We start from the raw sequence: 26597 nt of genomic DNA on the forward strand, positions 1-26597 counted from the left end.
GAAGGTTTACGTTATTAAGGGAGAAAAAAAACTCCAAATCTACATGGCCCTGTGTGAAAAAGTGATTGCCCCCCTTGTTAAAAAAATAACTTAACTGTGGTTTATCACACCTGACTTCTGTAGTCACCCCCAGGCCTGATTACTGCCACACCTGTTTCAATCAAGAAATCACTTTAATAGGAGCTACCTGACACAGAGAAGTAGACCAAAAGCACCTCAAAAGCTAGACATCATGCCAAGATCCAAAGAAATTGAGGAACAACTGAGAACAAAAGTGATTGAGATCTATCAGTCTGGTAAAGGTTATAAAGCCATTTCTAAAGCTTTGGGACTCCAGCGAACCACAGTGAGAGCCATTATCCACAAATGGCAAAAACATGGAACAGTGGTGAACCTTCCCAGGAGTGGCCGGCCGACCAAAATTACCCCAAGAGCGCAGAGACAACTCATCTGAGAGGCCACAAAAGACCCCAGGACAACATCTAAAGAACTGCAGGCCTCACTTGCCTCAGTTAAGGTCAGTGTTCACGACTCCACCATAAGAAAGAGACTGGGCAAAAACGGCCTGCATGGCAGATTTCCAAGGCGCAAACCACTTTTAAGCAAAAAGAACATTAAGGCTCGTCTCAATTTTGCTAAAAAACATCTCAATGATTGCCAAGACTTTTGGGAAAATACCTTGTGGACCGACGAGACAAAAGTTGAACTTTTTGGAAGGTGCGTGTCCCGTTACATCTGGCGTAAAAGTAACACAGCATTTCAGAAAAAGAACATCATACCAACAGTAAAATATGGTGGTGGTAGTGTGATGGTCTGGGGTTGTTTTGTTGCTTCAGGACCTGGAAGGCTTGCTGTGATAGATGGAACCATGAATTCTACTGTCTACCAAAAAATCCTGAAGGAGAATGTCCGGCCATCTGTTCGTCAACTCAAGCTGAAGCGATCTTGGGTGCTGCAGCAGGACAATGACCCAAAACACACCAGCAAATCCACCTCTGAATGGCTGAAGAAAAACAAAATGAAGACTTTGGAGTGGCCTAGTTAAAGTCCTGACCTGAATCCTATTGAGATGTTGTGGCATGACCTTAAAAAGGCGGTTCATGCTAGAAAACCCTCAAAGAAAGCTGAATTACAACAATTCTGCAAAGATGAGTGGGCCAAAATTCCTCCAGAGCGCTGTAAAAGACTCGTTACAAGTTATCGCAAACACTTGATTGCAGTTATTGCTGCTAAGGGTGGCCCAACCAGTTATTAGGTTCAGGGGGCAATTACTTTTTCACACAGGGCCATGTAGGTTTGGATTTTTTTCTCCCTAAATAATAAAAACCCTCATTTAAAAACTGCATTTTGTGTTTACGTGTGTTACCTTTGACTAATAGTTAAATGTGTTTGATGATCAGAAACATTTTGTGTGACAAACATGCAAAAGAATAAGAAATCAGGAAGGGGGCAAATAGTTTTTCACACCACTGTACACCTGGGTGTACCTCAAATGTTTGACTTCAATGTTCAACCTGCAGCTGGCTGGCAAAAATGTAACCATTAATTGGTTGCTATGGGTTACTGCCAAAGTGCATATTTGTGTTGATGAATGAGCCCCACTCATTAATTACCCAGATGGCATGATATGATCCACTGATGCATTAAAAACCATTGCTGTCATACTATGGTCATAGTGGATTACTGCTGCACCCCCACTTTCTTTCTGTATCCCTATCCTTGTTATATTAAAGAAAGAAAAAGCGTAACTGTTAAAAAAAAATAAAAATACTTTTTTAGTGGATATTGAAAAACTTCCAAAATGTCACAATAATGGCAGACAAATGCCTTTAATGATTTAAAGTTATCATCATCATCATTATCTTCATATTTCTCATTATCAATGAGAAATATTTTGATATTTACTTGGACTTTAAATTATTTTATGTCTATTTCTGATATAAAATGTATGCATGCAGCATTGGTAGTAATAAACAGTGTTCTCTTTCAATTTGTTTTGTCCAGGGTGGGATTTATAAACTGCTTCACGTTAGGCTTTCACAAGTGGAATCTCAAAGTCTTGGGAGCTCCATCTGTTAGCCCATATGCACACATTTATAATGTTTGCAAGCCAAAAGGGCAAATCAAGTTTTGATGCTTTTGAAAAGTGTCATGCTGTTCTCTTTGGCAAGCTGTGTAGAATTTTGAAAACTGCTTTTAAATGTGACAGAAATGGAAGGAGCTAAATACATGAACCTGTTGGAGAAATATAACAGCAACATACAAAAAAATGTAAACAAGTAAAATAAAGTTATTAAAAAGTCTTTAAAATGAGTATGTATGCATAATACATAGCATGTATTATGACATTCTTTTACAAATGTATTTCCCAGAACAGAACTGGAACTATTTCAATTTTAGAGAATTATATGCTCTACACCTAAGGGGTTAAAATATGTCAGATCAGAGCCATAAACATTATTATCTAAAATCTTTAGCTATATGATAATATCAGAGATCTAGAGCTTATTATTTAGGACTGATATCTGTTGTGAACAAGGCATTTATCCAACCTCTGCTAAAGTGCAGGACAGAGATCGATGTGTAGCAGCAATTTGTATTGTGCATTAGTGACCTAGTGGCTTGTACTGCTTAATGCCCCTACATATCAAGTTATTTCTCATTTTACTATTTCATTTATTTATTAAAATCTAGCTGTAAAAGCATATGCATGACACAAGTGTTTTTGACTTCAGAAGTGATTACTGACCAGGAATCTTTGTGATGTTTTACTAGCTACCATTTCTTGTTTGCATAATTTTTATTGGTTTACTTTTTCTATTGTGATTTTTACATACAGCTAATCCCAACCTACTTATTAGCTAATACTCTACATTCACCATCAAAACCTACCCCAAAACAGCAGCACAAGATTATATTTCTTTATATGGGAAAAGGACAAATGTCATATTCTTGTTTTTTCCATTAATATATTAACAAACAATAAAAAAACTATCTTTTTCTGAAAGGGAACACTGAAATCCCCAGTTATGTACAAGCAATTTCCTAATGATCAGATGGTCTTTTGGGTCTAATTTTCTGTAATATACCAAACCAACAATTATATTACAGTGGTGTTTAGTATTGCCAATGTGGTTGTCTGTTCATAGGATTTTATCTTTTTATTTTAGTAATTTCATGTTTAAATGCCTCCTATTGCAATAATTACACCCTCCCAATTCAGCAGTTATCTGAAGAACGAGTGCTGCAGTACTCCAGTGCAAATGAAAATGTGATTTACTGGCTCATAAAGTACACATAAAAAATAAAATGCTATACAAGGCCCAGAAACATTAACTTTTGTGCATACTTTATTAGCCAATAAATCATTTTCACTTGCTAAAGCATTTGTTCTTCTGCATATTACATTAAACTCCTGCAGTAGTTGTAGGCACCTACCAATTCTTTGGGGTTTCAGCAACAGTGGATGTTTGGACTTTATCTCCTGTTCTGATGCTTGATTCAACAAATACCCAGCCACATATTTACAAAAAAAACGTACTTTTGTAGATCAAATAGAATATTACCTGGGACGAAGCTGCCTTGTACAACCTCCTTATATGTCCACCAACCTTCATGGATTTTTGGTGAATTCTGTTGAGCTAAAATATAAAAAAAGACAAAGATAGATATTGTTAATTCCTAAATATTTGCATTCATTTATATTAAAAAAGCAATTCAATGAAAACGAATACTTCAAATACAAAAGGTTATTTATTAAATGATATATATATTTGTTAATATAAGAGAGTGTTTTGTAAATATTTATTCCAGATCTTGGCTTCTCAGATGCAAAAAAATACAGTAGGCAATTGATTTAAAATTTAATAAATTTGGACCACTCTATATATTTTTCTTAAACTGACTGGTGTAATAGGGTAGCCATGTCAGGAAAAACTAGCAGGTTTGTATATATGCTAAATGACAACTTTTTATTTCAGGTAGTTCAAGGACCTTCTAGGAATGATTCTCTTTTTGACCTTGTAATAACAATTAATGCTCAACTCATCTATAGCATTTGCGTGGGTGAGCATTTAGGGAATAGTTATAATAACATGGTCTCCTTTGAGATTATGTTGCAGAGACATGGGAGTAACTTAAATATTAAATTTTAGATGTGCAGACTTTGCCAGTATAAGGGTATCTCTGCAATATATTAATTGGGAAAGGCTTTTCACAGGGCTGAACACAAAAGTTACATAGAATATCTTTAAAATGTTGCTTAACAAGTATAAATGTCAATATATTCCCCTTGTAAGCAAGGAAAGACATTGCAAAGCAAAACGTTTATGGTTTGATAAAAGTGTTAGTGTTGAGGTTGCTTTTAAAATGTACTTTTAAAGCATTCAAATTATCCGGGACAGCTCAAATGCTGCCTTTTTAACAGACCCAATTCAAGTAATATAACAACGGATGTACATGACACCCAGGAGGAAATTCAAAAGAGACTTGAACATGTAAAGGTAAACAAAGGTCTGGGACCGGATGGTATCCATCCCAGAGTACTAAATGAGTTTAGCTCTGTAAGTGCCAAACCTCTTCACTTAATTTTTCAGGATTCATTGAGGTCTGGCATGATGCCAGGAGGCAAATTGCTCATGTGGTGCCGTTATTAAAAAAGGGATCCGGTTCTCAGTCAGAAAACTATAGGCCTGTTAGTCTGGAAGAGGTAATAAGGGATAGGATATCTGGATACATTGCAAATCACAATACTATGAGTTAAATAGCCTTTTGAGGGGGTGAGCAGAAACATCAATTCTGGGATGGCAGTGGATGTGTTTAAAAATACAAAGTTATGCACTTTGGTAGGAATAATATAAATGCTGGTAGTGTGTTGAAAAGGATCTGGGGATTTTTATAGATAACAACTTGTCTAATTCCAGGAAGTGCCATTCCGTGGCTACTAAAGCAAATAAAGTACTGTCTTGCATAAAAAAGGCATTAACTCAAGGGATGAAAACATAATTTTCCCTCTATATAGGTCCCTGGTAAGGCCTCACCTTGAGTATGCAGTGCAGTTTTGGTCACCATTCATTAAGAAGGATATTAATGAGCTGGGGATGGAAGATTTAAACTATGAGGTTAGACTGTCAAGGTTGGGATGGTTTTCTCTGCATTTGGAATTAGGTTTTTAGTAATCAGATTTCATCTTTTCACCATGGGAGCTGGTCACTGCTCCTGTTGTAGCTCCCAGAAGAAGTTAAAATGCATATAAAAGCATGTATTTATTTCATGTAGTTTAGCATGACACAAACTCACACAATATACTGTATATATATATACAGTATATATATATATATATATTGGAGCTATATAGATTAATGATGATGATATAAAGGCCACCGTTCCGTTTCCAAATCCCTGATAAATTCCCTTTAATCTGTTATTTATAGTGTCTTTTATCTTGATTTCAGTACATGTTAAACAGTCGGGAATTCAATCAGAGCTTCTTACTCTGATGAAAAACTGCTGTTTAAGCTGCTTGCATGGATAATCCTTCCTATCCTATGCCAATACTATATTTGCAAATTATCCATTTCTTAATTTCACTAACTCACTTACAGAATAATGGAAGGTCACAATGTCTGTTTTTAACATTTCACCCTCTGTGACAAATACATAAAGGTTTCCACTGTTAATGTAGATGTAGAAAATTTATGTAGAGCTGTTGTTTGCCATGCTGACCTCAACTCTACAACTACCTAATCCAAACGGAAAGCACAATAAAGCTGTCAATGTGACCCGTTTGAGTGTTCTCCAAGCTTAATGGAATGCACGGTACACCTGTAGCTCTCTGCCTCTACAACTACTTTGCCTGTTCAAATGCAATGTAAAGTGTGGCTGCACTATACATTCTATAAATGATTTTTTTTTTTTATTCAAAGAAAGCTTTTATTGATGACATTGATAAATTACAGAATTTATCTTGGTACATATATATAAATCAAAAGGAATCTGTCATCCTCAAACGTTCCTTATACAAATATATAAATGTATCACTTTTTTTTCTTTTATAAGAAAGGGAAAAAAAGAATTAAAAAACATGTTTAATAATCAACTGAAGTGATGAGCAAAAAGAGAAAAATGAAAGGGAACGAGGGAAGAGTAAAAAAGATAGAGAGTAGAGTGAGATGAAGAAAAGATAGAGAAGGCACGTTTTAAGGTAAGTGTTTCGATATGACACTCCAGTTCTATAAATATTATTCTACAGTTTGTTTTGGGCACCAAGATAGGAGCATAAATTAAGTTTTGTTTAAATTAATCATCTACATAGTTTCAGCATCCATGAAGTTATATGCTGACTATACACTGATATATTGCTACTAGTTGAAGTGCATTGAGGTATTGTTATAGAGTGAATAATGTATTCCCTAGTGTAAAATACAAAGATATACAGTAAGTCACTGAGTCATCAATATTTTACAGCATTTATTAATTATGTGAGTCATGTGACAGAAATTACATCACTGTCTATGCACTTCCTGTATTTAGTTAACCCTTGGGTTGCTGAATTACAGTTCAGCTAAAAGTGTGCTTTTAGCATTCTTAGAAGCACATATACATAAGCAATAAAAAAGAAAGTAAATTGCAACAGTGCAAAAAAGTAAATTGACAATTCATTTTTTCTGCTGGCTTGATCAATATAAGAGTTGCACTTGCACTTGATAAGTGCATCAAGTCTTGCACTTGATGTATGCACATCTGGTCAGTGCTCAACCTTTTTTGATGCTACCGTGCCTTTTTGATGCAACCTCACCTTTATTATGTGACCGCACTTTTTTGACACAACCACAATTTTTTTGCGGTGAAATTTGCAGAAGTTTTGCAAAACAACAATTCACCAATACAGAATTTTGCTGCGAATCTATGACTGCCGAATAAATTTGCTCATCACTACAGAACACTTATACTAGGGGGAATGGCTGTGCTTTGGATTAAAATCAATTGGGGGGGGGGGGGCAGAATACATACTCATTGCATTGTATTACTGACCTTTCTAAGCAAGGGGAATTTTCATATAGGTGAATGCATTATTTTTGTAGCCTTTCCTAGCCTATAGCATTTTATATAGAGAGCAATTTTTTTGCCGCCCACGTCTTTTTTGTCACAGCATCTTTTTTGTCGCCTGCACCTATTTTTGATGTGCTCGCACCTTTTTTACATGACTGCATCCCTTTTTGACGCGACTGCACCTTTTTGACGCACAACGATTTTTTCACAGCGAATTTTTGTGAAAGTTTTGGGAATCCATGCCTGACAAAATAATTCGTTCATCACTGATTGAGAGAAACTAGGGCCTATTATCTTAATGAGTCCTTTGGACTGCACTACCAAGGCCTACTTTTTGGTCCTCTATTTCCACTGACACCCACTTCCTATTTATGTGGCTGTTAAACAGCAGTGTGCCATGAGCCTAATCTTAGCTGTCTTCTGTGAAAAGAGGCTAAGGGGCAGATTCATCAAAGTGAAATAAGAGCTCACTACAGAAAAATTCACCCACTTCCTATTCAATTCTATGGAAATTATAGAAGCATATTTATAAAATGCTGAACTCTAACTTTGATAAATCTGCCCTAAAAGCTTATTAAAGTCCATACTACACAGTAGTCTCTCGCTATTCTCTAGCGGGAATGGAGGACCAGCATGAATTTTTCACAGAAAGTACACTATTTCAGTGTTCAATAAAGATGAAACTACTGGAACAAGAAGATGAAACTGTATATGATGGCTCAGCAGAAAGCAAGAAACTTCTTTGCAAATGGCAGGAAACATAAATAATCCTTCACTAGTGCACTTAGCGGGATCAATATAATACATTAGAGATATAACTTTCTGTGTGGGTTTCACAGGTTGAATTTCTTGATCTATTCTATACTCTTTGAGTAGCAACGGAGTTCTAAATTTCATATGTGTCTGTTTTCTCTTTTGAGTAAAAACTGAAAACAAAGATCTGGTTTGCCATTTGATTGCAAACCTCTGTTATTTTATGTGTTATACATATGAATGAAAGGGCACATGTATGTGGGCAACTGCAGTGATCAGAATTTTGGGCACAGTCGCTATGTTTTTTCTCTACAATGGTGAGTTTTTTCCCCAGAAATCCAGTGTCATTGCAGTCGCAAGTGGTGCACTGTGCCTACCGCAATTACCTCTTATTCTGCAAAATTACTGCACCTGTGTGAGCATTTTGTGGCAGATCAGACACCTAGGCCCAATTCTCTAGGTGCAAGTCTGATGTGCCTATTGATGCTGGGTGTGAAGGTAACCCTGGAGATACTGCATGGTCAAGTGGTGGGATCTTCAGGGTTCCTATATGTACAGTAAATAGGTGCAGCTGCAAATGATTAGAACCAGAAGGCAGGAAGGCCTGAGTGAATATATAGAAAGATAATATACTACATTGTATAATAAAAGCATTTAGTTGCTCAGAGGGAAAGTACCTACCATCATAATATTTAAATTAATTCTAATTATTTATCTTGAGAAGGATGCAGCATGTCTGTTGTTAAGTAGAGTCGCTCAAAAGGTCTTCATTCTAGACCATGTACACTAACTCAAATATGCTGCCCTTCTTTCACATTTGCATTTAGGTTTGGTGATACAAGACCACAAGCATGATCAGATCTCAGATCATCTGGTAGCAATCCTCTTGCAGATAAGAGTAATATAGGCATATGGAGGGCACTCTGGCCAAAAGTAATTTAGCTTTGTGCCAAGAAAAAATCTAGAGTAGCTTTCTCCAAAAGCAGCATTTTGGGATATATTTTTTAAAATTTTATTATTAAGCTGCTAGAATTACAAACTAGTTATAAGTATATTTGTCTGACAACAGTAACTCCGTTTGGGCTCCTCAGCTTCTGAAATAAAGCATGTATAACAGAGGCAATACACAGAGCACAATCTAAGTGATAGAATAAAAACACAACAGAGAGCAGCATAGTAATTTATATACAGCAAGGATTTTTCTAAAATAGCAAGCCTATTCTATAAATACAGTTCAATAATGTATATTTCTAGCAAAACTTTCAACACTTCTCAGGAAAAATATATTGTGCCCTATTTAGAACTTTCATCAAGAACTAAATATGGATTGAAATGTGAAATGCAAGTCCTGAGAAGTGTGGGATGTGTTTGCTGGTTTTGGAAAGTATTCCTGAGCCCATGCAGTGATTTTTACTATAGAATGCCTGTTTTTAATGCAGTGCTGTTTGCGGTACCTGATGAATCCCGAAACTCTTTGCAATTTTTTGTAGAGGAACGTTTTTTTTTATATCCAACCATATTACAGGTATGAGATCCATATTTTGGAAATCCATTATCCAGAAACTTCAGAAGTATTGGAAGGCCATTTCCCATAGACTCCATTTAATTCACAAAATTATTTCCTTTTTCTCTGTAATAATAAAACAGTACCTTGTACTTGATCCCAACTAATACATAATTAATCCTTATTGAAGGAAAAACAACCCTATTGGGTTTATTTATTGTTTAAATTATTTTTTTTTAGTAGGTATGGTGATTAAAACTATGGAAAGACCCCTGGAAAACCCAGGGCCCCAAACATTCTAGATAATAGGTCCTATACCTGTATTAACCTGTTGCTAGTTAGTGTGATTTTTCATTAGTTTTTTTTTTTTTTTTAGCATTACAGAACTTTTTCATGCTTTTGTTGCCTTTGTCTCAACTTCGAAACATGTTGATTGCATCAAACTCAAACAATAACATTTCTCAGTTTCAAAGTCTGCATTGTCTTTGCACTATTACGAATTTTCAAATAAATATAGGGTTTAAATGCAAATCATACCATTCTCTCTTGCTCTCTCCTTTTTTTTACACAGTGTGTAAAAAAAACATTTTGGAAATGGGTTTGTACAATAAAATAATATTTTTGCATTTTGTGTCCTACACAAACCCAAATGGGGTCTATTTCATTTAAGCAGTGATGTGAAATTCTCGATACTTCATGCATATGATATCACATGAGTGGAGCCTGAACTCCACATACAACAATTTCCTGTTGTGATTCAGAGGGACATTTCCATGCACCCAGTATGTACTGAATCAATTTTAAAAACACAAATCAACTTTAAAAACTTAATCTGTAGGCTGATATAATTATGCAATACTATTCTACCTTGCACAGTGTCTTGCGTACATATATTGCTGTGCATAAATACACATTTTCATCATATAACTTTTTTTGGTTCCTCTATTTACAATTGCTGTTGGGGCCTTTGGTTGATGTCAAAGAATCCTTGTTGTATTCTACAGAGTTGTCAAGGCTAGGGCATCTGTATATCACATTATTTTTCAAAGGGTTATAAGTTCTTTAGTGTGAATCAGTGACATATTGTGGCTGCATTACATTAAAACGTGGAACCCAGATGAACTATAATATTTTGTGACTCTGATGTTAGCCATTTAAAAATGACAGCATTAGATACAAGAGATTGGTACCAAGGAGAAGTAATAGAGTGGGTTTAGTGGAGGAATATATAATGGCTTTAAAGCGCATAAAAGTCATTATCTAAATTTTAAGCTGGTTTATGCAAAGAAGAAATATGCCTTCAAATGAATGTAATCCCTGGATATATGATTGAATTAAAATCCCATATGCAATATTATCTATGGAGGTGCAGCAGAAAATTCATTCTGCAGAAAAATTGTTCTCACAAATTTAAATGTAATTTTTTTTGACAAATGGGGAAATGCAAACTACTTTGAGATGAGTTGAAAAATGTGAATGTCGGAAGGGTAATATGAAGCAAGGAAGCCATATTGTATTTATAAATCAATACCTGAAACTTTCTATGAATTAACTGACAGCTTAGCATAAATTTAAAAGCTAAATAAAAGAAGAATGCAAGGCAAAGCACTTACATATACCAGGAAGGCATTAAACTGTGCATGAACAACAAAACATAGCCTTTATGCAACTAGCTTAGGGAAAAAAACCCAATATACTTTCACTCGTTTATTCTTTTCAGTCCAAGATGGCTGAGTAAAGTAAAATGTTGCGTTCAGAAAGAAGATAAAAAGGCCTTTGAAATTAACTGAAGTTTTTTTAAAAAAAAAGGAAAAGGGAAAACCATATAGGGAACATTCTTTACCAAAATAGGAAATGCAAAAATGCCAGATTCCAAGATTGGATTGAAAAGTAAGATTTAGGGGGCAGATAGAGCAAATAAGTCAGGAAATGCACACTGATAAAACAATAAGAGTAGCACTGTATGGATAAATTCTCTGCTTACATAGAAAATAACATTTTGATTCTTGCGATATTACAGTTTAAGTGAATAGCAGAACAAAAATTCCCTTTAAAGACACAAAGATAAAAGCTAGAAGAAAATGCTGGAAGAAATGCAATCTATGATATATAAATGATCAACAATACATTCTGACCTTCAGTTGGCAATTTTTGATTAAGTAACTGACTAGGGGGGCTCTTAAAAACTTCACAAGCCAAACTCATGCTTTCATTTTCTGTCTCTTCATCCATTCCATTTCCTTGTTTTTTATTTTTTATTTTTAAAAAATTGTTTTTGTTTACTGTACACATTTTGTATAAACAGGAGGGATTTATTGTGCCTTGGCCCATCAATAGTTTTCTTTGAGTGCTGGTCAATATGCCCCTGCACAGAACTTGAACTGAGGAGTAAAACGTGAAGGAGGTGCTTTGTGCACCGTGCTATGCACAGCATGCCCAAAACACACCTACTTTTATAATAGACCTCACCCACCAACACTTTATGGTTTTACCCACTTTAAAGAAAAGCAATTTTTCTATTTCCATTCTGCTATATCCATCTTCTAAACAGTTTGATGCCCAATATACAAAGATTTTCTGACGTTTGTTGCCTGTAGGTATCCTTAAATAGTGATGGGCGAAATAATCAGGCATGGATTCGCAGGTAATTTTCGCATTTTGCTATTGCGATTCATCTTTGCAGAGGCATCTTTGCCATTTCACAAATCCTTTAGAAAAGTTTCAAATTTTTTCTGCAAACCGAAATGGCAACTACAAACAAAGCCCCCTGCCTTCATATACTATATTATCTAGAAATCACAGAGCTCAATTTAAGGTTATATAACAATTAACCATGATTAACAGTATAATCCCTAGTTACAGCTAGGGTAAAGGTTTTGGAAAATGTCTGAAAAATAATGTGCTTTACTTTTTAGTTAAATTATATTTTCTCACAAATTTGGTCCACCCCTTAATGCCTAGTGCCTGGATACTGTTTAAAATAAACCACTTGCAATTCTGGTGAGCCTTTTAACTGCAGTAGTCCTCTTTCCTATACCAAAATGGCTTATGACCTAAGATTTAAAGGGGTAGTTAAAAGTGTTGTCAACTTTTAGGGGCAGATAAGCTAAAACTAGATTTTTTTCTGGCCTTGAAACTCCACTTCATATATTTTCAAATAAAACACAATCATTCTTGCATTTATTAAATGTCATGATAATGTTGGTAGGGCTGAACAAAAAAAGTTTATTGTCCGAAAATAAGAAAATAAATATTTGAAATTTAAATAGCAGTTCATTTCCAAACAGGAAGTGCTCCAGTGGCCATTTTAGGAGCACTGGTGCTTATTCTTAGAAAACAATAATTTGTTTAAGTTTTACTTGAAACTGGCTGAAATAGAAAACAATGATGGGATTAACTTCCTCTTGAAAGTGTGTGAAATAGAAAACAATAATTCATTCAACGTCCCCTTGTCAAGGACAGGCTGTCATTGACTATTCTATTTCTCAACTATTCTAGAAAATACTCAATTTTTCGAGATTCAAAGTCTAAAATAACAGGCCAAAGTTAAATACCTACTCAGTAGCAAAACTTGCTAGAAACACACACACCATGGATAAACTGTTTACTCAGGTTTGTACTCATGTTTGTGCTCAGGGCAAGAATAACTTTTTATCACCTCCCCAAATACCCAGCAACAGTCAGTAACTTAACTCCACTGTTGCTTTCAAAAGCCAGGCACCTTTCTAATACAGAACAGTACCTTGCTACCCCTTCCTGTGGTTGACTGGCATTGCTTGCTAAATTTATTATCCACAAGGGTATAAGCAGTTTCCATATGTTTAAATTCCTGGTGCATAACTTTACATTTATCAACATTAAGGGCAACATTTATCAAAGTACGATTGCCTCCGAATACAAAAAACCTTTCTTTTCTAAGTTTTCGTACTGTGCGTATTTTCACCGATTTTTTTGTTAATTTTTGTGGCTTTTTCGTACTGTGTGTCAAAATCGTATTTGTCGCAACGAGTACAAACGAGTTTTGTGAAACTTCTGTAAAAATTCGCAGCGCCTCAAAAAATGTTGCGGTCGCATCAAAAATGGGCGCGGGTGACAAACATAAGACGCAGGCGACAAAAAAAGACATGTGCGCCAAAAGAGTCGCACAACAATTTTATAGCGAAGCGGGACAGATTCGCTCATCCCTACTTGTCATTAGTTTTTTTTTTTTTGGAGCATAATAAATCACAAAAAAAATCATGTTGTTATTTTCTGCAACAAATCCAGGTACTTTGTTACAAAAAGCTCGACCCGAAAAAATATAGTAAATGCCCCCTGAAATGTCATCTGCCACTTAATTACCCAGATAGCCAGTATGGCCAGATCCTCCTGCAAAGATAATGACACATCTAAATTAATTGGCCTTCATCAACGAACACAGATACATTGCTTATAATGCACTCCCCAAAGTCATTAATGAACAAATTACATTAAAGAGTACTCTCAGAACCTCTAAATTTACCGCTGAGAAGATCATGTAAACTATGCTTAAAAACATAATGATGCATTATTTAGACTAATTAGTTTTACCACTCCTCACCAGGGGCCAGACACTGAGCAAAGCGCTTAATAGTTTCTGCAGGGTCAAGGTATATAGAGGGTCCTGGGCAGTCTGTCAAACCACAAGGTAGTTAAATCTATCAACTCAATCAACTCAGTTTTTTTCAACTAATAATATAATGGAAGTTGTAGCTAAAAAAAGAAAAGCCTGCACATAGCCTGTGCTCTTGCTAAAAGTGACCATAACATTCTCCATTGCCTTTGTAATAGAAGGAATTTTCAACAGTTCCTCATATCAACAGTTCCTTCTACAAATGTACAGTAATAAGAATGACAGCAGACAAAGCAGATTAGAAACCCTGATTGATTTACAGTTTTAATTTATTTGTAAAGAATCATCCCCAAGCCCGGAAGTTTATGGCACCCTAAAGGCATTTTACTCTAGGGCCACATATCTTCTTGTTATGAAGAACTAGGCAGCAAACTGGCATATGAGGATCAAATGTAGATAGATACAAAGTTATGCACTTTTGTAGAAATAACATAATTTTGTTATTTCTGCAAAAGTGCATAACTTTGTATAACTAGCAATTCTCCACCAAAAAATGTGTATGTATGTATGTATGTATATCTTTATTTATAAAGCTCTACTTAAGTAAGCAGTGCTATACAGTAGAATAAATTAATACAAACAGGGGTTTTTTAAGATAATAGATAGATACAAAGTATTACAATAAACACAAATAAATGAAAGAAACAGTTTCTATAAGATGTGTCAAAAACACAAGAGGTCCCTGCCCCGTAGAGCTTACAATCTATATGGGAGGGTAACTTACAGACACAAGTAGGCAAATATAAGTGCTGTAGGTCACAGTGGGTGAAACTACAATATAAGTGCTAGTTTCCAGATCAGGTGCTGAGTGAGTGCTCTAAAAGGTAGTTTTTAAGTTTAGTTTTAAAAACACTGAGGGAGGATTCTCTCCGGAGGAAATCAGGGAGGGCATTCCAAATGTAAGGGGCAGCAAGGCAGAAAGGTTTAAGGCGGAAACAGCAGTAGTAGTGGGGGCGCAACCAAACGATTGCTTTGCGAGGAACGAAGGAGTCGGCCAGGAACGTACGGAGACCCAAGAGAAGAGATGTAGTGAGGAAAAAAGTCGCAGTCGCGTCAAATTGGGCACTGTGGCGGCAAAATGGGCGTTGCCACGACAAAAAAAGACACGTGACAAAAAAAAAAGACGCAGGTGACAAAAAAGTCTCACGACAAATGCGTTTCACGGGACAGATTCGCTCATCACTAATAATTATCCCTCTGTATAGATCCCTGGTAAAGCTAATCCTTGAGTATGCAGTGCAGGTTTGTGCCCCTGTCCTTAAAAAGGATGTTACTGAGTTGGAGACAGTACAGAGACGTGCTACTAAACTGGTAAGTCTGAAAGATGGTTCTTCATAGTGAGTATAGTGAGGTTGTGGAATGATCTGCCAGGCAATTTTGATATGGCACATTCTATTTATTCTTTTTTAAGAGTGGCTTAAATGTAATTTTGAACAAGCATAATATCCAAGGCTATTGGCATCTTAAGATCTACAACATGTTTAGTATACATATGAGCCCTTGCAGCTTAACGCATCACCTAGGATACTCACTTTATTTGGCAGTACACAGAGAAGGTGGACCCCACCAAATGGCTGGTGAGTAATAATAGGGTTAAAGCTAACCTAAGGGTGAATCATTTAAGACGCTATTTGAATTTGGGTTGGGGAAAGCTGCTGTCTAATAACATGTTTATTTGAAATGATTAATGTAACTGGTGGTGCAGGTTTAGTGTTTTTGCAAATTGGAGCAAAATGTTTGCTGAGAAGAAAAATTATGAAGTTACAGTCCAACAAATGTAAATATGTAAGAGAATGTATTATGTTTTTAAATTCATAATTGGTCAGTATAGTATCCCTTTAACGTGTAAAAAGAAACTGCAGGTTGTAAGTACTGTGAAGTAGGGATGTAGCGAACCTCAAAAAAAAAGTTTGCGAACCTGTTCGCGAATTTGCGGACTTGCGAACACCCGATGTTCGCGCGAATTAGTTCGCCGGCGAACAGTTCGCTACATCTCTACTGTGAAGTACTCTAACAATCAAAAAATTAGATTTTTTTCCAGCAAAGCAAATCACATGGCAAATTTCCAATGCAGATTGTGAAATGAATTTCACTGCATATCTGTATCAGCCAAATAAATTTGTTCATCCCTAGATATTTAGAGTTTTATTAAAAAATAAAGTGCTAATAATATTATGACATTATTATTTGATTGTTGGATTACTTTATATTTTATACTCTTGACAACATTGCCAAGAGTCTGAATACTTTTGTAAGGCAGTACCCATGCTTCTATAAAACACAACTCTGTGTGTCTTAACCCTTAAAGAAACCAAGACACCGTTAGGATGTTTAATTTATTTAGTTTCAGTTTGACAAGTAATTAATGTAATGCTTATATAATTTCAATGACTTTTCAATGACTTAACAGGTATCGGACCCCTTATCTGGAGACCCATTATCCAGAAAGTTGTGAATTATGGAAAGGCCATCTCCCATAGACTCCATTTTAATCAAATAATTCACATTTTTAGAAAGATATCCTTTTTCTCTGTAATAATAAAACAGTACCTTGTACTTATCCGGAAAACCTCAGGTCCCAAGCATTCTGGATAATGGGTCCTATACCTGAACCTGTTTTATTATTCCTGCTCATATATGAGTTGCACTGAACTCAGAAATGACTGTACAAGCTAGTGTTTGGAGTCAACAAGCACTTCTTTATTCTAAATGAGAAAATAAATGCTCACTACTGCTCCAGAAAATGCTTGTGTGCATTTTCAGGCAGAAATTCAACTGTGCTCCATGATTTTTATACACCAGCATTAATCCATGACCCAAGCCTTAAAAACCATGGCATGTGGCACACTAGGTCAACACTAACTCTCTCAGTTTTATTATTCCAGGAACTGTAATGATTTTCTTAGTTTTGCTGTGCATGCCCCAGACTGCCTGGCACCACTGCAGCTTGTCCCATCTCACTCCTTGTGGTTTTGTTACCAATAGCATGACCAAGAAAGTACAATACTTTGATCAAATAAAAGTAGTAACTTGATCTGGTGTGACATCCCGCTCTCAGTGTGTGAGATCATGATTAGACCTGGAAAATGTCACTACCGCACTAATTGATTGAGAAATGATAGAGCTGCATAAGGTTAAACAAACATATCCTGCATCCAAAAATGATGGATTATAGAATATATAATAATTGCAAGTCACTGGGACAGAGGGCATTCATTTTGTAATAATGAAATTTGGAACTTACTCATGTTTAGTTTTGGCAAATTAATTAGCTAAAAGTAAAACAAGGGAAACTTAGGAATGCTTTGTAAAAGTTTATGATTTATGTGTTGTGAACTTAGGAAGAGTTCGTTGCAACTGTTTAATTGCAATGTCTCTGTGTTGGGCGTTTTATAGCAAATTTGTTTCATTGCTCAGTCAGTGAGTGATTGCGTATACATGCTTTTTCTTCAGAATAATAAATGACTGTCCTACTTCACTTAATTAACAAATTACTGTTCTTAAACAGAAACAGTTGATAAATACCCAAGCCTGCAGGTGCCATATGAAGAGTTGTAGCAGAAGAGCATTTGAATTTCAAAACAGCAGAAGCCAAACAACTACATTTAAAAAGTATATACAAAGATAGAATGAAGGAAATTTAGGGTAGGGTTACAAAACTCTCTCCTTATGCTCTATTGCCACCTGCCCCTGATTTACTGAACCCTTACTGAAGATGAATATGCTTCCTGTTTTGGTAGATGATAATTTTAGGGTTTCTAAACATGAAATTTTTTTTACATCCAAAGATTAAATGAGAAGGAAAGGTAAAAAAAAAAAAAGTTTTATCAGAAAGGTCTATGTAAATACAGCCATAAGCACTCATAGAAAAGCTGCACTGACTTCTCTATCAAAAGAAACACAGGATTTCTTGTCTCCTTTTTTGTAAACATGTTCTTGGGGTATTGAACTTCCTCTCTCAGAAAAATCCTTCATTCCTGGAGCCAGAGTCTACGCAACTCTCTCCTCTCTCCTGCACCCCCCTCCCATAAAAATGTATAAAACTCACTCCCCCCTCCCGTAGGAATGTTTAATCTGAGCTATCAAGGGCTAGCGCTACAGGACCCTTGCAACCTCCTTCTTAAGACACAGTTTTTAACTATAACCAGATATGAGGAGATTTGCCTTTGGTGTAGCTGATGCAAGTGCAGCTTCAAATTCAAGTCAAATTTAAATCACTATTACTTTTAATAATAGTGCACCCGTGACCCCTTGCTGGAGTCTATATATAACAATTTAGTAAGTTAAAGTGAATATTCTGATAGAGGGATCACTACAGATAGAACATAGTTAATGACATTTCTGGCACAGACTATCATACACCTTGTTCTGTTGAAATGAATGGAATGATGTAGATAGCCAGTGTGCTAGAAAAGGATATAAACTTGTGTCTAAAGATAGATGCCTCTAACAACAAAACTCAGTAGAGGTTGAAGAAGAAGAGCATGCATAATCATCCCCTTTGCAGTACTGTACTGTTGGAGGTAGAGGTCCCCTCGATATGTAAAATAATATATACACTATATTTTGCACTATATTCAGCTGAACATGCTCTAGCGAGCGATTTTATTATCTAAACATCAATGGGGTGTGGGTTACACAAATTATAAGATTTCACAATGGGGGATCTTTTATCCATAAAAAAGTACTAGAGGCCACTCCAGACTTGAGGAACTGAATTTTCGCTTAAATCAACAAAGATGGCTCTTTACGGTAAGGCCAGTGAGACTGTTATGCCCTGCTGCTTTTAAAAGTGACTTGGATGAATTCTTAGTATAATATTCAAGGATATTGGGATTTACAGTTGGTTAGAACAGGTATTAGTATATATGGTTGATATATGTGTGAGTGTACAAAGTTTTGTATGAGAACGTGTGTATATATGCATTGGGGTTTATTTGGAAGTCTTGAGCTTGATGGACTTTTGTATTTTTTTTAACTCAAATCAACTATGTAACTATGTCACATTAGTAGCAAACCACATGAAACATTAAATTCAGCAATGCATTTGTATGTTGTTGAATGCTGTCTTTTACATATGGTTTTAAATTATGCAACATAGGAAAACATAGGTAAATTAGCTTTGTCATTCTGTCATCCATGTCTTTTTATCTGTACTGTATGGATAGATTTGGTAAAACACTGTGTACAAAAATAAGTTACTGAACAAGGTCACTCTGCCCAAAAACTCTACAACAGATCCTTATAAAGTCATCCTTTCAGAGACTCAGACCGTAAAAATATAAAATAGAACTAATAACTCATAGCAAGCGCTCATGAATCTTAAAATTATCACTAAAGGTTTGCAGTTAGTGTTCCCTAAAGAAGAAAGACAAAGAACACTATTCCCAGAAACACCAAGAATAGCCCACAGGCAAACTCTCAGCCTCAGCAATATTCGCCAAAGGAACAGAATGACATGTAGCCTGAGTATAAGCACTAATGACCCACAGCTCTGCAGTTGCAGAAGATGTAAAACATACATAAGCCCTTTATGTGACACTCATCTCTATATTCAGGTAGATTCTTCTGCATCTGCTTATGTGACAGCACTGTGAACCTTCTATTTAATGAAGCTCTTCTACTATCTCAGTGGACAGTTATCTGGAAATAAAATACAATAGTATCCCCTGAGTACAAAAAGCTGTAATATACTGTTGTTAGACACTGGCATACTATAAAAATAAATCAACACTGTACCTGCATTTCTAGCTACATATAACTGCAGAAATTCACTGCAATCAAAATAATCTAAACACATCCTAGCAGATTGAATTTTACACATCTGCTGTGAAAATGTTCTTGTTATGTTATATGGAAAAGCAATAAGAAAACTGCTATTTAAGTCATTATCTTCTTTTTATTTTCTGAGATGGAAGAAATGAAGGTATACATAAACATATACTTGCCAACAAAGCATACATACAGGGCAACTAATCCTTAAATTGAGATATTGAATTGAGTTTACCACAGGATGTAGGTTTGTAAAGGCCTCCATCTGAATAGTTCATGAAAAACAAACTTTTACTAAAGTTATAGTGAAACAATTTCAGTATTTTAGTAGTGGGCAATGTGCACATGACACTTTTGTGTGAAAACAGCAGCACTCCGGTTACTTCTCAAAATAACCGGAGTGCTGCTGTTTGCACTATTAAGTGTCTCCTGTAACATTTGTACCTATTCCAAAGCCAATGACTGCCATCCTTGTGGTCTACAGTCATTGCCTGTCCAGTCTTGTCTTCGGAACCACTTATCCATGGACGTTATTGTTAATCTGTCACCTCCTAGAGTACACGGTTATATGGCTATTAATAGATTGCTTCAGTAAGATGGCACATTTTGCCTCATTAAGCTTCCGACTTCTGATGAGCTTTACTATATCCTGCAACACATATTCCATTCCATCTTATTTGCTTTCCAGCTGAAATTCTGTATGACCAAGGTTCTCAGTTCACTAACAAATTTTTGCAGTTTGCAAATCACATTTTTTCAGCCTCAGTACAGCAAAGCCACTGGGTAAGTTAATAAAGCCTTGTAGCAGGTATGAGATGATATTTCCATCCGTTAGGATGACTGGTCTGAGCTTTTTCCTTGGGCAGAGTTTGCCGATAATGATACCTCCCATGCCTCTACAGGACAGTAACCATTACTTTGCTTTTATGGACAACATCTCCTTTCGACAAAACTTTCTCCTCCTTCCCAATGTCCCTGCTGTCAATGGCTGTTTTGCCCATATGTCTGCCATTTTGAGTGCCACATAAAAAAAGATAAAAATCTTTCATCAGCCAGAAAACCTTTGCTTCCAGCAAATGTAAACCATCTTCACAGTACTCTGTTGGGGACAAAGTCTGGTTATCTATTGGGTATATTAGAATCAATAGGGCTGATTTACTAAAGTGCGTTAAAACGTGCGCTATTTATAGCATGCGCTAAGAATTTTATCGCGTCGAATTTTTTGCGAATTAATGTACGATTCACTAAAAGCATACTTGCGTTAATTTACACACGATGCTGCTTGTGTTATTTTAGTTGCGAAGACTATTTTCATGCGGTATTTGATGGAACGCGCGCTAATCAACGCACCGTGTACAAATAATCGCCGCGTGCGTAAAAACGCATGCCATGTTAGCCATACATGCCATTACTTTCAGAAAATTACTGTACTGAAAATTACCATTTCCCTGCAAACTGGAGGCTGCGTCACTCTAGGGCCAATACAGATTTGAATAAATCCCACTGCAAAGTCCATATTTTATTGCCAAAAGCACATTAACTGTACTTTTCTATAATTACCGCCTGCCTCAAGTAGGTGTTAATTTTCGCACAGACAAATGCAATATTTAGCGCGTCTAAGTGTTTGTGAATCATGCGTTAGTGTTATTTCGGAGCGGAAATTAACGCATGCGTTAAAATTAACGCATGTGGTAGCGCAAAATTTAACGCACGCGATATGCGACTCAACGCATGCTTTAATACTTTAGCGAATCGCGCGTTTTTTTCCACATCAATTTTAACGCAAAAAAGCATGCGATAAAACTTATCGACCTTTAGTGAATCAGCCCTAATGTCTTTTCTCCCACACTTGTAAAACATTTAATATAGAGTAATAAAGAGTGGCACATTGAAAGAACAAAAGGTTGGGGCTCAGTATAAGAATATCACCAGAAACATCACAGATAAAATACAATAAGCGGGGCACTCATATATATACCTATATATGAGTTAATATAATGATTTGTACAGTACATGTAAGGTTTAAATAATCTTGAATCATTGTGTCTCCTCCTCCCCATGGATACAGAGTCTGGGTGTATCTTTTCCTAAACTCCCCAAATCAGCAACTATCTGCTAAATGTGAAGTGCCCCTTATATACAATGTATTTGGAGGTATAAAAAAAACCTCTGTTCTTGTGGAGACAGATTAAGATTATGGTATCAGTGTTCATGCAGCAAGATACATTTCACTATGCTGAAGAATACAACTCTTTAGGATACTACCATCTAAAAAACTACTCTACACTCCTCTGCCAAATATTCAGAACAATATTAGATCTGTTTTTTCCCAGCTAACATGAAGATGGTAAGTAAATCAATCCACCCAAGAATTAAACTAAAGCTCCAGTGGCTGAGGTGTAACATCACATGCTCAAAAATCACTTGGATTTGGCGCCCAGATGTAATGTCTCTGTAGATGACTTTCTTGTTATTGTGAGAACAGGGCAAGAAGCTAACCCTTTATGTAATGAGTGTAAATACTAATATAATGTGCATTATCCTGTTATGACAGATCATTTACGAATATCCACAACCTTACTACCATACTGAGTATTTTAAATATAAATAGGTAAGTGCCCTAACTTATGACTTGAAAAAATTTACCCAACATATAAGGCCAGATTCATTAAAGCACGAATCCGAATCATGAAATCCGATAGTTTCTGATGTTTGCAAAAGTCACGAAAATTCAGTTTGTTTGAATATGAAAATTTCGTACTTAAGATCCCAAATTTTCGTATTGAAACGATCATTTGTGAATGGCGATCCGATAGTCACGCAATTTTCATATCCGAACAATCGTAAACAGGGATTTTGCATGATTTTGGAAGCCTCCCATAGGACTCAATGGCACTCTGCAGCTCCAACCTGGCCCAAGGAAAGTCACCATACCAAAGCTTGAATGAAATACACAAACGTTGTAAACTTTAGAAAAAATATGAATTTTTTGTATTCGGACGTGTCGTACTTTAATGAATGTGCCCCATAAGGTGCACTCCTTAGAAGCTAGGCATCAAGTCTCTTTTCCCTAATTTTTTGAAAGTAGTAGTATCCCTAAAAAAATTTTAAGCAAAAAATAAATGTAAGTAAAAAGTCAGCAAGATAGTAAAAAGATAGAAAGATAAGATAAGATAGGATAGGACAGAAAAGTAACAATATAGTAAAAATATATGGGTTAAAGATTAAAAATCTACACAATAGTGGAGTCAGAGTTATTTAACTTTGTAGAGGTACACATGGCTCAGCTCAGACAAGTTGTCAGTGGCTAAAGCAAAATATGTTACTTCACTGATTTAAGTATATTTTATGTGAACAAGGTACTGTTCAGATTTAGCCAGTTTTTCTCATTTTCTTAGAATCCATTTAATCTGGTATGGCACCAGTGGACTGAATTAAAGTTGATGAGATTGCAGTATTTATAAAAAACTATGACGAAAAATTCTCAAATCTTTGAAAAGATTTGCGAAACGGCGAAAATGTCACGTGGCAATTCTTTTGCTGCACGCAACAATTTTTTTTGATGTGAGCGACAATTTTTGATGCAGTCGACAGTTTTTTGGGGCGTGGGCAACAATTTTTTATGAAGCATGCAACAATTTTTTTGGCGCAGGCGACAATTTTTTGCCGAATTATTTCACCACTAATTATGATCTCAACGTGGCAATTACACGTCTGTGTAGCAGGCAAGTTTTTGATCACATTCAAAAGTATGTTTGGAGGAATGGAATTATAATTTGCAATCCTACCTTCATGAATGGAAGATTATGTCCAGCAACTGTAAGTGCATTTTATGATGTAGGAAGTAGCAAATTAGATAGTGTTTTACAGTAGGTGTAATAGTCCAGGAGGACCAAACATGCTGGCAGTGAATCTCCTGAGGATTATACAGAAATATGGACAACAATGTCTGTTTGGAAAATGTATTGTAGGCATAGTGGCATGGAAAAGACCTAGAATAGCAATAGCTGTGTTTATTGAGAATGTGCTTTATTATGAAATTAGGAATTGAAAATGATGTTTAGAATTAGTTATATTTATAGCATATGAATCTGCCCATTAATCTGCATGTGTCCTACACAGTTTATGATCATATATTACAGAGACAATAAAACTCTACCCCTAATCACTGAAAGAAAGAAATATAAAAAAATGTAGTTGTTAGTAATCAGTTTTCATATTAACGTTACAATGGCATTATTCCTGCTGAAATGAGATTTTTCAAATCCAAGAGGACTAAATTAATTTATTCTGTGTCCCTGAGTGCTGTATCTCTAATTCAGAATGTGGAGCAAAAATCTAGTGAACATAAAGTCCAAATTAATCTAATTGTTATTTTTGTGTATAGGAAAAATGAAGATAAGAAGATAAAGAGCAGATAAATACATTAAATGGAAGAAAAATAAATCAATGTCACCTGAAAAAAAATGTACATCTGGTTGAAAATGTGATAACTTTATCAATTACAATTAAAGGCAAATAGCCACACATCTTTCTAATTTGAAATTGAAAGCTGTTGTACTTATTAAAGGTGTAACTATAATAAAATAATCATTATCATCTAATATTTATTCCTCCCTCTATGTCTGCAACATGGCAATGCCTACAAGATTACACAATGCTCATGATTTGCTAACCTAATTATAAGCTGTTTGGTGAATAAAGGGAGCTAAATAGTTGGATGATTCCAGTATTAATATGTCCATTCTGCATTAATAAAGATAATGATGACTCCAAGAGGAGTCATAACAGTTTGTATTAATAATAGTACTCTGGATATTCTAACACTCTGGTACATACTTGCTGTTGTCAGTGGTGGTATTGGGAGAGAATGGAACCTTCCATGTAGTAAGTACATTAAGGGGCATATTTATTATGCTGTGTAAAACGAATTCGCCGAAAAATGGCTTCAAAAGTTGTGTAAAATAAACGGAGAAGATTGCCGTCTTAGTGCCAGATTTTACGCCATTATTTTACTTTAGTTCCAGCAGAAGAAAAAATGTGTAAATCAATTACGCTGATTTTACGACGGGGAGGGGGGGGGGGCACATAAAGACCCACTGGTGGCCCATAAACTATTGCTCTGAGAGGTTACAATATTATTGTTATTGGTATTTTATATTGCTTATCTTTCAGGTCTCTCCTACTCATTCCAGTCCCTCATTGAAACAACTGCCTGGTTTTATGTTAATTTGGACTTCTGTTAAAATCTCTAACTGGAGAGCTGCTGATCAAAAAGCTAAATAATTATGATCTAACTGGTAAATGTGGAGTTAATGGAGTGCTTTTTGGCCATTTTCAGTGATCTTACTGGCATTTATGAAGTTAGTAGAGTGCTTTTTGGCCATTTTCCAGTGATCTTACTAGCATGTGTGCAGTCAACAGAGTGCTCATTTGCCATTTCTACAGTGATTCTACTGGCACAGCTGGGGTTAGCAGTCTGATTATCCATTTTCTGTAGTAATTATACTGGCATGTGACATTGGGAGTTATTATGCTGATATACATTTTCTGTGGTAATACTGGTTGTGTTTTGGTAAAATGGGTGTGGTTTTAGGGTTGTGGCCTACAATGTGCTGCTCTGCCTGCAGCAGGGTAAGAAGGCAAATTAGATCTTTCCCAGGGCCCACTAAGGCCTTAAATTAGCCCTGGTCAGATATATGGCTGTGAAGGGTGGGATGGATATTAAAAAGGCATATAATTTCATACATTTACCTGGTGCTAGAGAAATACAAGAAGTAATGTCTTATTCTGAGAGTGACAATATGAATAAAGATATGACATCTCTAGTTACAAATAAGTGACCAAAAAAGTGGGTTGTAGTATTTCAGCAACGCTGCTATATGGTGGGCTTGGATAGAGGGAAAAATGATTTCTATAAATATAAAGAATTATAAGTTTCAGATACCTTGCAAGTACAGGTATGGGACCAATTATCCAGAATGCTTGGGACCTGGGGTTTTCCGGATTAGGGGTCTTTCTGTAATTCAGATCTCCTACCTTAAGTCTGCTGATAAAATTATTTAAACAGTAATTAAACCCGATAGGATTGTTTTGGCTCCAATAAGGATTAATTATATCTTAGTCCAGTATAGAGATTTGATTTTTCTCTCATAACTTTCGAATCTAATTGCTCTGCTTTTGTAGTTTCTCTTCATGTGTTTGTTAGTGACTTTAAAAGAAATGTCAACCCAACCAGGGCCGAGAATACAAAAAATACAATGAAATAATTGCAAATTTTAAGGTGAAGAACACCTGTAATGGCACTAAGATAAATGAATGCTTGAGGAATGGGGTCGTAAGTTCTTTCAGATAACAAGCAAAACAGGTTGCCTCTTAAAAATAGTAAGGCCTAATCTTGAATATGATGGTAAATCTCAGTATCTGGTTTTCATTATGTAGCACTGTAAAATGTACAGGGAGATGGGACAATCTTAAACATTTTAATTGGGAGATTTTAGTTGTGAACACAGCTACTTTGGGTTTGTTTAAAATGAAAATAGGGTTTATGATAATAATGAGAAATACAAAAAAGAAAATGTATTGGTTAGTGGATCTTTTCAGCAAGTATTATTGATGTCTCATCATCATCATCATTTTATATAGCGCCAGCAAATTACGCAGTGCTTCACAATAAATTCAAACAGGGATCTTAAAAAGTTTAATAAACAAAATATAACAAAACATGGAATCCAAAAGCCAGAACAGAAGTAGGTTATTTGGAAATTTCCTTAAACAGTTACAGTTTTGCTCTTCAGTAGTAATCCATAACAACAAGATTTAGTGGCAGTGATCAAAAGTCTCATTGGTTGTTGTTTATTGCTATTT

General features: G+C 35.7%; 1 protein-coding gene across 1 annotated transcript in view; it reads right to left on the minus strand.

Annotated features, from left to right (window-relative positions):
* The window catches only part of ca10 (carbonic anhydrase X), a 156898-nt gene that overhangs the window by 87410 nt on the left and 42891 nt on the right, over nt 1-26597 (minus strand). The window contains exon 2 of the mRNA XM_031894778.1: nt 3567-3641. Coding sequence (XP_031750638.1) covers nt 3567-3641 — 75 coding nt within the window. The remainder of the gene's footprint in view (nt 1-3566; nt 3642-26597) is intronic.

This window comes from Xenopus tropicalis, chromosome 10 (assembly GCF_000004195.4).
Source record: "Xenopus tropicalis strain Nigerian chromosome 10, UCB_Xtro_10.0, whole genome shotgun sequence".
NCBI classification, from domain to species: Eukaryota; Metazoa; Chordata; class Amphibia; order Anura; family Pipidae; genus Xenopus; species Xenopus tropicalis.